At 40.6% G+C, this 14,704-nt stretch overlaps 1 protein-coding gene across 1 annotated transcript in view; it reads left to right on the forward strand.

The window, feature by feature from the left end:
* synpra (synaptoporin a) overlaps nucleotides 1-14,704 on the forward strand; it is a 320,849-nt gene that overhangs the window by 257,520 nt on the left and 48,625 nt on the right. The window contains exon 4 of the mRNA XM_072280118.1: nucleotides 3,183-3,381. Within this exon, the coding sequence (XP_072136219.1) occupies nucleotides 3,183-3,381 (199 nt within the window). The remainder of the gene's footprint in view (nucleotides 1-3,182; nucleotides 3,382-14,704) is intronic.

Here is a 14,704-nt window from a genome sequence, read left to right on the forward strand (position 1 = left end):
TGTATAGTAGGTTTCCTTTATAGGATATCCTAAATCCTAACCTTTCCCAAAGCACTGCAAAAACACAATTTTACAGTATTATCTTGTTTTAAATAGGATCATTTTTATATCCCATAATTATTTCTTGTCACTTTTCTACCTATGCTGACATCTTGTCAAAAATATCTCCTCCACAATCACCATCACCACAGGTGCACCACAGGGCTGTGTGCATAGCCCCTGCTCTACTCACTTTACACCAATGACTGTATTCAAGTTTGCTGATGACACCACTGTTGTGGGCCGTATCAAAGGTGGTGATGAATCAGCATACAGGAGGGAGATTGAAAATTTGGCTGAGTGGTGTCATAACAACAACCTCTCACTCAATGTCAGCAAGACCAGGGAACTGATTGTAAACTTCAAGAATGGGAAATCAGAAGTTTATAAGCCAGACCTCATCAGAGGAGCAGAGGTGAAGAGAGTCAGTAACTTTAACTTCCAGGGTGTTACTATCTCAGAGGACCTGTCCTGGACCCTTTATTTTTTAATGTAATTGCAAAGAAGCACCACAGCACCTCTGCTTCCTTAGGAGTCTGTAGAGATTCAGCATGACATCAAAAACTTTGGCAAACTTCTAAAGATGCACAGTGGTGAATGTGTTGACTGGCTGCATCACAGCCTGGTATAGGAACACCAATGCCTTCGAACGGAAAATCTGACAAAAGGTAGTGGATTCTGCCCAATATATCATGGGTAAAACCCTCCCAAACATTGAGCACAGCTACATGAAACACTGCCGTAGAAAGCAGCATCCATCATCAAAGTTATCCACCACCCTGGCCATGTTCTTTTCTCACTGCTGCCATCAGATAGAAGGTACACTACAAGAGCCTAAGGACTTGCACCACCAGGTTCAAGAACAGTTACTACCCCCAACCAACAGGCTCTTTAACAAAAGTGGGTAACTACACTCATTTATTGAGATGTTCCCACAACCAATGATCTTACTTTAAGGAATCTTTAGCTTGTTATTTCATGTTCTCATTATTTATTATTTTTTACTCATATTTGCATTTGCACAGTTTGTTATACTCTAGACTTTGCCTGATCTTTCATTAATCCTGTCAAAGTTACAATTCTATAGATCTGTTGAGTATGCCCGCAGGAAAAAGGACTCTCAAGGTTGTATATGGTAACATATGTGTACTCTGATAATAACATTTGCTTCGAAGTTTTGTTGTTTGGATTTTAAAAAGAATAACATCAATATACAACCATAATTGAGAAACTTTTCCATTTTGCAAGTTTCAATGACCAAATCATTACAAGAAGTTATGAAAAAAGTGTTGCAAAATCTGTACTTTTAAATAAAAAAATGGAAAAACTTTCAGTCTGTTGGTATGTGCTGGGCTTTTGTCACATCTAAGTTCATTTTAGTGATGAAGTCCTTTATAGGAGCAGGTCTATTGAATTATTATTATAACCTGTACCAAGGTACAGTGAAAAGCTTTTCTTGCATACTCTTCATACAGATCAAGCTATGACATAGTGCACTGAGGTAGTACAAGGTAAAACAGTAACAGAATGCAGATTAAAGTGCACAGCTATGGAGAAAATGCAGGAGGTAGATAGTAAAGTACAAGATCTGGGAGAAGGTTCAAAGGAGGTTCACCAAAATGATTCCAGGATTGAACGGTGTGTCATATGAAGAGTGCTTGATGGCTCTGGGCCTGTGTACACTGGAGTTCAGAAAAATGAGAGCTGACCGAATTGAAACCTATCGAGTGTTGAAAGGCCTCGATAGCATGGATGTGGATAGAATGTTTCCTATGGTGGGAGACTCTAGGACCAGAGGACACAGCCTCAGAATAGAAGAGTGTCCTTTTAGAATGGCAATGAGGAGGAATTTCTTAAGCCTGAGATTGGTGAATCCGTGGAATTCGTTGCCATAGGCAGCTGTGGAGGCCAAGATCTTGGCTCCATTCTAAAAGGATTTTTGATTGATCAGGGCATGAAGGGATACAGGGAGAAGGTAGGAGATTGGGGCTGAGAGAAAACGGATCAGCCATGGTGGAATGCCAGAGCAGACTCGATGGGCCAAATGGCCTAATTCTGCTCCTGTATCTTACGGCTTTGTGGTCTAAGATCATAACAGGTTAGATTATGAAGTGTAATGTCCATCTTATCATACAAGGAACATGTCACATAACAGCAAGGCAGAAGCTTTCCTTGAACCTGGCGGTATGCATGACTTAAATCTTAAGCAAGGTCAGCCATGATCTCCTCCCTCCATAACTTGGGACTCATTTAGAGACCAGTCCATTCAGTAGCAGGAAAGATCAAAACCACAAAGCAACAAGCAATCTCCTCGCGGAGCTCAGCAGGTCATGCAGCATCTGCAGGAGGAAAGGAATTGTTGATTTTTCAGGTTGGATCGTACCAACTCAAAATGTTAAGAATTCCTTTCCTCCCACAAATGCTGCATGACCTGCTGAGGTCCACAAGGAGATTGCTTGTTGCTCCAGGTTCCCACAATTGTAGCCTTTGGTAACATTAAATCTACAAACCCTAGACAAGTGATTTCCAACTTGACCTCCAAAGAATTCAACAATTTCATGCTCAGAAGATGATATGTGATGTTTAAAGTTTTATTAGTGAATTTAAATTTAGAGCCAGGCTTAATGGACAATTTGGCAATTCTCAACTATGGGATTAAAGGCACTGTGAGAAGCTAGCTAGCTATTATGATAAAACTATTGCTGGGAAAAAGATATTTGTGTCATTCCTGCATAAGTCATGCCAAGGACCCATGCTGTTAAAAGTGACTGCGATTTATCTTTTGCATATAATTTGTATGTAACTGTCCTCTGCTCACAGTGTTTGGCTGAAGTCATTATGGTGGTTTTGCCTATAGACGACCATCTGCAAGTTTTGTACACTGCAATGTGTAGAACCTCTTTTTTAAAAACAAAATGCTTAAATAGACTTTGCTGTAAAGTACACTTGTTTGCTGTAAATCTAGCTGTAACCAAGGAGAGAGATACACAACAAATAATATTGTGGCCAAAATAATGTCAAATTGTGTTATCCACTCTGGTTTAACTTAAGTATATTTTAGTAAATGAAATATCATATAAACAATATTCATTCTAATAAAAATGCTAAGAGTAATTCAGTCATACTATGATATGTATTTTCAGGTTACACCAAGTGTATTTCGATGCACCCACCTGTGAAGGCAAAAGGCAGGAGCGTCTGTTTCTGATAGGTGACTACTCCTCATCTGCTGAGTTCTTTGTCACCATTGCAGTCTTTGCGTTTCTCTATTCGTTGGCAGCTACAGTGGTGTATATTTTCTTCCAAAATAAATATCGTGAAAACAACCGTGGTCCTCTGATTGTAAGTAATATTTTGCTGTATTATTAAATAGCTCTGTATATTTTCTAGGTTGTGTATAGTAAACCTATGTCAAATTTTAAGAATTTCTGACATCACATGAAGCCCCAACAATAAATACCGATCAATCATCAATGCATTTTATTTTTTAAAAATGAGAATTAATTCTAAGAGTATTATGGAATGTTAATTAAGATATTATTATATGGAATAATGTAATAGCCTATTAGGATGTTAAAATATTCTAGTTTGTAATCTTTTTATCAAAGAAAGCACCAGTAGATGAACTTGGACCTCCTGCTACCACCTACTGATGGTAAAGGCTGAAAATGCCTTGTTTTCTTCACAGATAATGTGGTTTGGAGTAGAAGTTACTTGATATTGCTGGTGGAGAATTTCTGATGATCACAGTTCCTCTCAGAAGCAGGAGGGATCCAAGTTGTGTAGCATCCTTGATTATCGCAATGATTTCCCCTCTTTCATGATACTGCACACAGAAACTATCAGCAATGCAGACGGTTGGATGTCCAGATAAAATGCCGCGAAACAGACATTTTACTCTGTTGCGTGGCTAAATGCACAAAATGATAACAAGGGCAGATTAAGCCCCGCCATTGAACTTTGGTTCACCATGCTAGTGTTTCTACATTGCACATTGACCATATATAATTGAATGAGAACTTTTGCTACTATTTATCTATATATAAAGGCATCCAGAGAAGATCTAGAGAAAAGTTGAATCAATCCTTTGGATAGAAGTGGCTATCTATAAGACTATTGTGGTTTTAAAAAATATATTTTTCTGTTATTCCTGCATCAAACATACTGAGAATCAATGCTGTTAAAAGTGACTGGGCTTTATTTGCATGGAACTATCCTCTGTTCCCTGTGTAATCATTATGCTTTTACCTGTAGATGCTACCGCATTTATGATCATTTACAAGTTCTGTACATTGCATTGTAGCTTGCTTGTGTCAAGCAGCTCCTTATTGTCTCGTTTATTCAAGAAAGTTGATTCAGCATTTGGATATGTGTATCTAGAGGGAGTAGGTAAGAGATCCGTAATTTGTTGGGGTCAGGGTCTCATTAAGTTCAGACTTAATGAGACCATATGTATGCTCTTTCATACATGGTTTCTGTCTTTGTGAAATGTTAAGGGTCGAGGCTGATTTATACTTGTGCGTCAACTTGATGCTGTAGGTACGGCGTCGCTGCGAACCCTACGCAGAGCCTACACGGATCCCTACACCGTAGCCTGATGCGCACCTCTCCCAAAATGTAACTACGCGTTGCAGCAACGCAGACCGCTACAACTGTGATTGGTCCACTTGGTAACATTGCATTTCCTCCTATACTGCAATAGCTTCCCATTGGGCGACTGAAGGGCAGGGAAAGAACTCTGGCTGCAATGCTTTCCATAAAGCTTTACAGACCTCCGAAATTATGGAGGACACATTTCCCTTTGATGAAAAAAGATGCTCGCTTTAAGCTTGTTTACCCCGAGAAAGATTACCATGACCATGAAGCCTTGCATGGGCAGATGTGTGTGCATGCGCGACGTGCCTGAATTGCAGAGTGACACAGACACACCAACGCACAAGTATAAATGCTCACAACGCGCATAGGCCACTTGCGTAGGCTAAAGTGTGGAGTTGACACACAAGTATAAATCAGCCTATAGGTTCTACCAGCTGCCATGTGATGATCAGGTGATGACCAGTGGCTCATCAGGCAGATTCGTGACAACCTGATTGCTGGCGTGCTGTAATTGCATTATCTGACCACTTTCAGTATTTGTAACTCCAGAGCAAGAAAAAGTTGTTTACTTGGAGAGTAAAGTTGTTCACTAAAACTTGTATTCTTGGCTTTAAAGCTTCAAAGTCACCCACACTCTGTCAGTTGACGTCCTTATCCAATCTATTTGAAATAATAAATCAGAACCTCTGGCTATCAACGCTGTCAAAATTATTTTGAAAATTTGTGAATGAATCTGACACTGAGATACATTCAAAAGCCTATTTATAATCATGTAAAATCAATTAAAAACTTTAAATAAACTCAATTACTTAAAAAAAAAAGATATAAACCTTAGTGTATACTTCCCTCCGTCCCTCATGGCTATTGCTCTACATTGAAATGAATGAAGTCACTGTCCCTGACCTGACTTAGGTTCAGCAGGCAGATCACCCAGCTTTAAGTACAGGGCAAGGCAAGATGTTGGCACTTTGCTATTGGACCCAAAGAGGACTGAGGCCCTCAGAAACTTCACAGCAAACTTTTGTTTCTCTTGGGTGAGTTGGCAAAAACTCAGCAAGTTAAGTTTAAAGTTGGAAGCTGATGAGGTTATGCGCATCAATAAGTGGAATCTAAATGGAGAGAAATAGCAGATGAGTTAAGTACGTAGGGATTTGGTGTTCCTGTATGTGATTCACAAAAAGTTAACAGGCAGGTAGGCACAAAAATAGATAAGTCAAAGTACTGCAAAGAGACTGGAGTTTAGAAAAAGGGAAGTATTGTTATGATTATACAGTGTTTGGTGAGACCATGCATTTTAAAAAAAGGGATATGGAGCAGTTCCAAAGATATACACTAGGCTAATACCTCGGATGAGAAGATTGGCTTATCATGAGAGCTTTTAGAAATTGGGTCTGTATTTTGTGAAGTTTAGAAGAATGATGGGTGATCTTTAGATATGGAAATACTTCCTCATGAGACAGTCTCAAATTAGAAGAAACAGGTACAAATAAGAGGGAGTCATTTAAAACTGAAACACAGAAATTTCTTCTCTTAGAGGATAGTGCATCTCTGGAGTCCTCAGAGGGTTGTGGAAGCTAGCTCATTCAAGTCATTTAAACTGAAGACAGATTTTTTTCAACATATCTAAAATCAGGAATTAGGTTCTATAGGTAAAGATAAGAAGGTAAGACTTGGGACAGTTCTGCTTTGTTCAAATCAAACGACCAAGAAGTTTTTTTTTCCCTTTTTGTTTTTGTGCATTTGAGTCAAACATTCAGAGTTCAGGTTTATTAGACCTAGTAATTACAGTCCTGTAATCATGAACAAAACTTGTATGTGAGCAAAATGTCTATTTGAGCCTACCGAAGCAAGTGATCAGTTCATCCTGGTTATTCCATTCTCCTGTTCATTTGGTCTTCTGACTTTCCAAATCCAAAGCAAAGGCTTGGTTCTCTTTCATTAAGCAGGGTTCTCCATGTTGTTGACCAGGCTTCCTCCCTGCCTATGTGATGTCCCTTTTTATTTGTACCTGATTGCCTGAACAGCTTATAACACAATAGATGTCATCAGGTAGTTCTTATTTTGCTTTCAGATCACCATTCAAGTTATAGGTTTTGTCTGAAATCTGTAGGAGGGGTTCATTTTTATGTGTAGTGAAGTTAGATCCCACAGCTAAGATGAAGTGGCATCTATTTCTGACTCTGGGAATTTCCACCTCAGGATAACATCTTTACCTCTCAGTCATTATTATACAAAAGATGTCTTACACCAGGGGTTCCCAACCTTTTTTTTACATAATGGACCAATACCTTTAAGCAAGGGGTCCATGGACCCTGGGCTGGGAACACCTGTCTTACACTAATGCCTAAAGTTTTGGAGTTTATTAGCATCCTAAGAGTAGGTAAAAGAAATGTTTTTGCAGATACAGACATCGAAGGTACAGTCCTTACCTGCAGTGCTGACTAGAAAATAAATATTAAGAGGCTTTACCCTAGATTTTAGCAGACTAGGTGACAAAATAATTTCAACAAAGAAATGTTGGGCCAGTGCATCTAACCTGACATCCTCATGCCACTCATCTCATTATTGTGGCCACAACTTGTCCTCTTAATGATCCTGCCAAACTCTTGACTGAGTGAAGAACATAAGAAATAAGAGCAGAAATAGTCTCTTTAGCCCTTCACTCCTGCTCCATCATTCATCAAGATCATGGCTAATCTTCTACCTTAACACCAATTTCCTGCACTGAATCTATAGCTCTTGATTCCCTCAAAATCAAAAAATCTATCCACCTCAGTGATTGAGTGAATTCAATGTGTATCTGCACTGCTGTACAGAATAGAGAATTCCAAATCTTCATCCAATGTTGGAAAGTGTATGGTCATGCACTTTGGTGGAGGAAATAAATGGGCAGACTATTGTTTAGATGGGGAGAGAATTCAAAATGTAGAGATGCAAAGAAACTTGGGAGACCTTGTGCAAGATACCCTAAAGGTTAACCTCCAGGTTGATTCGGTTGTGAAGAAGGTGAATGCAATGTTTCTAGAGGTATAGAATATAAGAGCAGGGATGTGATGTTGAGGCTCTATAAGGCACTCTTGAAACCACACTTGGAGTATTGTGTGCAGTTTTGGGCTCCTTATTTTCGAAAGGATATACTGACATTGGAGAGGGTTCAGAGAAGATTAACATGAATGATTCCAGGAATGAAAGGGTTACCATATGAGGAACATCTGGCAGTTCTTGGGCTGTATTCCCTGGAGTTCAGGAGAATGAGGGGGGATCTCATAGAAACATTCTGAATGTTAAAAGACCTGAACAGATTAGATATAGCAAAGTCATTTCCCATGGTAGAGGATTCTAGGACAAGAGGGCACAACTTCAGGATTGAAGGACGTCCATTTAGAACAGAGATGCGGAGAAATTACTTTAGTCAGAGGGTGGTAAATCTGTGTAATTTGTTGCCACAAGTGGCTGTGGAGGCCAAGTCATTGGGTGTATTTAATGCAGAGATAGATAGGTTCTTGATTAGCCAGGGCATCAAAGGGTATGGGGAGAAGGCAAGGGAGTGGGGATGACGGGAAGAATTGGATCAGCCCATGATTGAATGGCAGAGCAGACTCAATGGGCCAAATGGCCTACTTCTCCTATATCTTATGGTCTTATCTCTGGGTTCACCTTTGGCCAGACTGTCTTCTGCTTCTGGACAGAGAAAGTGCAGGACACTTCAAAATTATCCACTATGGTCCCCTATGCTTGGATCTTCATTTCCATTTTAACTTGACAGATTCAGAAATTATTCCACTTCTCCTTTCATAGTGCAGGCATGGAATTGCTGTGATTATAGCCAGCTGCAGGAACATAGCCACACCTTACTGTTGCCTGTGTCTCTGAGCGAGATGATCTCAAAGTATAGCCACAGTTTGCAAGCACCTTGGAATCATCTGAAAGAAATTCACATTGACTCTACGCAGAGCGTTGCACTCTCTTCAAATCTGTGTCACTTAAATTGCACAGAATTAACATATAATTTGATTATCTGACAGACATTAAAATAATTATATAGAGCAAGCCTACACTTGCTGTCACTGGGAACTCTGAGTGGTATTCTCTCTCCTTATCAGTTGCCTTAAACTACAGTAAGTGTTGTAATTATAAAAAAGATAATGTTGCAGAATATAAAGTGGGTGCAGAGCTTATTTCAATCAGCTGTCATCTTGTGTCCTATAATTATTCATCTTCTTTGCAAAATTCAGTGAATTTTTAATATTTTTTGCCTTTTCCCTGCTATGCAGGGCAGCCAATTGCTTGGAAGAGTTAATGCATCTTATTGACATCACTAAAAAGTGTGTAAGCATTAGTCAGCATTAAGGACCAACCAAAGAATCTTAATAATTTACAACAGAAATTGTGTTTATCAGAACATTAACACCATGTCAGGAGGAAATGGGATGTGGTAGCTTTCATCTTTTGTCAATGATAATACTCTACATTTCCCATTTCATGATTCATCAGGTTGGCATCAGTTTTCAAAGTTATTGAAGAATTAATGACAAAGGAAAATGAGTAAATCTTTCCATTTGGTTATTCCATCATTTATTTGGATTGATATTGATTTGTACTTTTGTTCTATTTGCCTAGATATCGTATAACCTCTCCCACCCTCCCAATGGGTCAGGGAGAGCCAAAACAGGAGGATAAGGAAGTTAAGTTCATGCATTGCTTGAAGCAAAAAGAGAGTGGCACGGAAACCTGTGCTGGTACCAGGGATACCCGTTCAGAATCAGACTGAGAATCAGCATCAGCTTTATTATCATTGGCATGTGACGTGAAATTTGTTAACTTAGCTGCAGCAGTTCAATGTAATACATAATATAGAAAAAAAAATAAAAATGATATATAAGTAAATCAATTACAGTATACATATATTGAATAGATTTTTAAAAACATGCAAAAAACAGAAAAATTGTATAGTTTAAAAAAAGTGAGGTAGTGTCCAAAGATTCAATGTCCATTTAAGAATCAGAATCAGGTTTATTATCACCGGCATGTGACGTGAAATTTGTTAACTTGGCAGCAGCAGTTCAATGCAATACGTAATCTAGCAGAGAGAAGAAAAGTAATAAATAAAATAAAACATAATAAATAAACAAGTAAATCAAAATAGATTATTTAAAAAAATGTGCAAAAACAGAAATACTGTATATTTTAAAAAAGGTGAGGTAGTGTCCAAAGCATCAAAGTCCATTTAGGAATCAGATGGCAGAGGGGAAGAAGCTGTTCCTGAATCACTGAGTGTGTGCCTTCAGGTTTCTGTATCTCCTACCTGATGGTAACAGTGAGAAAAGTGCATGTCCTGGGTGCTGGAGGTCTTTAATAATGGATGCTGCCTTTCTGAGACACCGCTTCCTAAAGATGTGCTGGATACTTTGTAGGGTAGTGCCTAAGATGGAGTTGACTAGATTTACCGCCTTCTGCAGCTTCTTTTGGTCCTGCGCAGTAGCCCCTCCAAACCAGACAGTGATGCAGCCTGTCAGAATGCTCTCCACGGTACAACTATAGAAGTTTTTGAACGTATTTGTTAACATGCCAAATCTCTTCAAACTCCTAATAAAGTATAGCCATTGTCTTGGCTTCTTTATGACTATATCAATGTGCTGGGACCAGTTAGATCCTCAGAGATCTTGACACCCAGGAACTTGAAGCTGCTCACTCTCTCCACTTCTGTTCCCTCTATGAGGATTGGTACATGTTCCTTCGTCTTACCCTTCCTGAAGTTCACAATCAGCTATTTTGTCTTACTGACGTTAAATGCCAGGTTGTTGCTGCGGCACCATTCCACTAGTTGGCATATCTCACTCCGGTATGCCTGCTCGTCACCACCTGAGATTCTACCAGCGATGGTTGTATCATCAGCAAATTTGTATATGGTGCTTGATCTATGCCTAGCTACACAGTCATATGTATACAGAGAGTAGAGCAGTGGGCTAAGCACACACCCCTGAGGTGCACCAGTGTTGATCGTCAGCGAAGAGGATATGTTATCACCAATCCGCACAGACTGTGGTCTTCTGGTTAGGAAGTCGAGGATCCAATTACAGAGGGAGGTACAGAGGCCCAGGTTCTGCAACTTCTCAATTAGGATTGTGGGAATGATGGTATTAATTGCTGAGCTATAGTCAATGAACAGCATCCTGACGTAAGTGCTTGTGTTGTCTAGGTGGTCTAAAGCCGTGTGAAGAGCCATGGAGATTGCATCTGCCATTGATTTATTGTGACTATAGGCAAATTGCAATGGGTCCAGGTCCTTGCTGAGGCAGGAGTTCAGTCTAGTCATGACCAACCTCTCAAAGCATTTCATCACTGTCGATGTGAGTGCTACCAGGCAATAGTCGTTAAGGCAGCCCACATTACTCTTCTTTAGCACAGGTATAATTGTTACCTTTTTAAAGCAAGTGTGAACTTCTACCCGTAGCAGTGAGAGGTTGAAAATGTCCTTGAATACTCCCGCTAGTTGGTTGGCATGAGTTTTCAGAGTTATACCAGTTACTCCATGGGGACCTTCTGCCTTGCGAGGGTTCAGGCTCTTTAAAGACAGTCTGACGTCGGCCTCTGAGACGGAGATCACAGGCTCATCAGGTGCAGCAGGGATCTTCACAGCTGTAGTGTATTCTCCCTTTCAAAGTGTGCATAGAAGGCGTTGAGTTCATCTGGTAGTGAAGCATCGCTGCCATTCATGCTATTGGGTTGCGCTTTGTAGGAAGTAATGTCTTGCAAATCCTGCCAGAGTTGCTGTGCATCTGATATCGCCTCCAGCCTCGCTCAAAATTGTTCGAAATCGGATGGCATAGGAGAAGAAGCTGTTCCTGAATTGCTGAGTGTGTGTCTTCAGACTTCTATACCTCCTACCTGATGGTAACAGTGAGAAAAGTGCATGCCCTGAGTGTTGGAGGTCCTTAATAATGGACACTGCCTTTCTGAAATACTGCTCCCTAAGATGTCCTGAGTACTTTGTAGGCTAGTACCCAAGGTGGAGCTGACTAGATTTACAACCCTCTGCAGCCTCTTTCGGTCCTGTGCAGTAGCCTCCCCCCCCCCCACCCCAATACTAGAGAGTGATGCAGCCTGTCAGGATGCTCTCCACGGTACATCTATAGAGGTTTAAAGATGGATGGGTTAGATCTCAAAAGGACAGGGATCAGTGTGCCCATTGAGGCGAGCGTTCAGGAGGCATTTAATGTGGTAGCAGGGAGGACATTTGCATTAGAAAAATATACACAAGGGACTGAGAAGTTGAGATTGCATTAAACTTTAAATGCAATCTCCCAACCTGGTTGGGACCCCCTCAGTGAATAGTAGGGCTCCATGGAATAAAACGGGTTGGGATCCCCTGCATTAAAGTAAGAAACAAGACAGTGTTGGTGACAGCAACCTAAGAGAGGTGGCAAAAAGGTCAAAAATAGGTTTAGAGTACATGAGCGTTAATAGCTTGTGCGGTAAAAACATTTGGAGAAACAAGAGAAACTAGACCTGAGCAGAAGACATTAAGAGGAGATGTGATTGAAGGATACAACATTATGAGGTGTACAATATATATAGGGTAGACCACAGGAAACCGTTCCCTGTATCTGAGGTGTATAAAACTGGAGAATACAGGTTTAGCATAAGGGGGGAGGTTTAAAGGGGATTTAGGTGACTCTACTCACCTGCTAAGTGGTAAATACCTGGACTGCACTGCCTGGGAGAGTGGGTGAAGCTGAACTGTTGACAATGCTTGAGTGTCTAGACGAGCACTGAAATCAGCTAGGCTTGGAAAGGTATGGGCAAATGGTAGGAGATGGGAATTATACAGAAGAGAGGCCACTGATAAATTGCTAAATTGATTTATTATTGTCACACGTACAGGGATAAAGTGAAAAACATTAAATATTGCATACCATCCCGAAAGATAATTTCATTGCATCAATATGCTGAGGTAGTACAAGGAAAAAACACTAGCAGAGTGCTGAATAAAATGTTAGTTAGAGAGAAAATGCAGTGCAAGCAGACAATTGGTTTCAAAGCTATGGTGAGGTAGATGGTGAGGTCAGTCCATCGTATTGTACAAGAGATCCTCTCAAAAGTCCTGTAACAGTAGGATGGAAGATGCCTGAGCCAAGGAGTAAATGAGTATAGGCTTTTGTACCTTCTTCCTGATGGGAGGGGGCAGAACAAAGAATGTCCTGAGCAGCAGGAGTCTTTGATTATGTTGACTACCTTACCAAAGTCTAGTCAGAGCCCATGGAGATTCTATGATGTGGTAAGCTGTGTCCACAATTCCTTGCAGTCTCTTGCGGTCTCCGCCAAGAAGTTGCTGTACCAAGTGATGATGAACCTGGATACTTGGCTCTATCCCTCCCCCTCCTGTCTTCTCCTATCATTTTGGATCTCCCCCTCCCCCTCCAACTTTCAAATCCCTTACTCACTCTTCCTTCAGTTAGTCCTGACGAAGGGTCTCGGCCTGAAACGTCGACTGCACCGCTTCCTACAGATGCTGCCTGGCCTGCTGCGTTCACCAGCAACTTTGATGTGTGTTGCATGAACCTGGATACGATGGTTTCTATGATGCATCTTGGTGAGGGTCAAGGGGGCCAAATTCCTTTAGGTTCCTGAGGAAGTAGAGGTGCTAGTGTGCTTTTTCTTGGCCATGGCATCTACGTGATTGGACTAGGAAAGGCTATTGGTAACGTTTGCTTCTATGAACTTGAACCTCTCAAACATCTCAGCCACAACATCATCATATAGCCAGAAGTGTGTCCACTGTCAGTGTGGGTTGATTTGGCTGAATGGCCTTTTGCCTATGTATAACTATATGAGTCTAAGACTCTAAATCTCACATGGGATTGTGATGGCATGCTATTAAAAGAAATGGCTTAACAAAGGTACTAAATATTCATGCAACACGCAAAATGCTGGAGGAACTCAGCAGGCCAGGCAGTATCTATGGAAAAGAGTAAACAGTCGAGTGTTGGGCTGAGAGCCTTCATCAGGATTGGAAAGAAAAGATGAGAAGTTAGAGCAAGAAGTACAAGGTGATAGGTGAAACCAGGAAGGGGGAGGGGTGAAGTAAAGAGCTGGGAAGTTGATAGGTGAAAGAGCTAAAGGGCTGGAGAGGGGGAATATGATAGGTGAGTGTAGAAGATCATAGAAAAAAGTGAAGGGGGGGAGCGCCAGAGGGAGGCGATGGACAGGTAAAGAGGTAAGGTGAGAGAAGGAAATGAGAAAGGGAGAATGGTGGAAGGGAGGGGGCAATTACCAACAGATTTTCTCATCTTTGTACTCAATATTCATATAATTTCTGGAAAAATAAGGAAGTAAGTGAAAAAGGAGTGTTGTTGATGGCTGTGCTGATAAGGAATAGATTCTAGATCTAGAGAAGGAGAATATACTTGTTTGTGTTAAGAAGAAGTAGGTATGTCATTACCCTAGCTGTAGGTATCCTGTTGGCTACAGAATAGCTAAAAGAGAAAGAGAGGTACATGAATTATAGAGTGGTGATACTGGTGGATCTTACTATAAGGTGGATCTCTTGTATCCTAACATTGGAAAGGATAGTATAACAGTGAGTGTTATTATATCCATTTCTACAACGAACCAGCATACTTAGATAGAAAGATGAATGTATCCTTGCATCACTTTGGTCTTGGCCAAGTTGGCATTGCTGGATCTGGTTCTGTAGAAAGAAGCCACCAAGTGGACCATGTATCATTCTATCACAAGATCCAGTTTAGGAATGGAAAAGGGCAAGAAGCAACCCAGAGAAGAACTCCTTAACTGGAGGAAGACCTTAGATCAGAAGAGATGTGGATTGTGAACTTAAATTTAAAATTGTTAGGCAAAAATAATAATCAGTGTAAGACCCTGTGGAAAAGAAGATGATTCAGGTGCAATATTGTTACCTTTTCATGTCACATTCCTGAGAGGGCAAAAGGTGATGCAACCAAAGCCAGAATCCTGTTGATGGCAGAAACGAGAGTAGGAGAAGCACAATGAGCCCAGGCTGAAATTAGAAAGCCCAGAGGTGAAGTCAAAGGAAATAAGAAGTGCAAGG

Source organism: Mobula birostris, chromosome 16 (genome assembly GCF_030028105.1).
Source record: "Mobula birostris isolate sMobBir1 chromosome 16, sMobBir1.hap1, whole genome shotgun sequence".
Lineage (NCBI taxonomy): Eukaryota > Metazoa > Chordata > Chondrichthyes > Myliobatiformes > Myliobatidae > Mobula > Mobula birostris.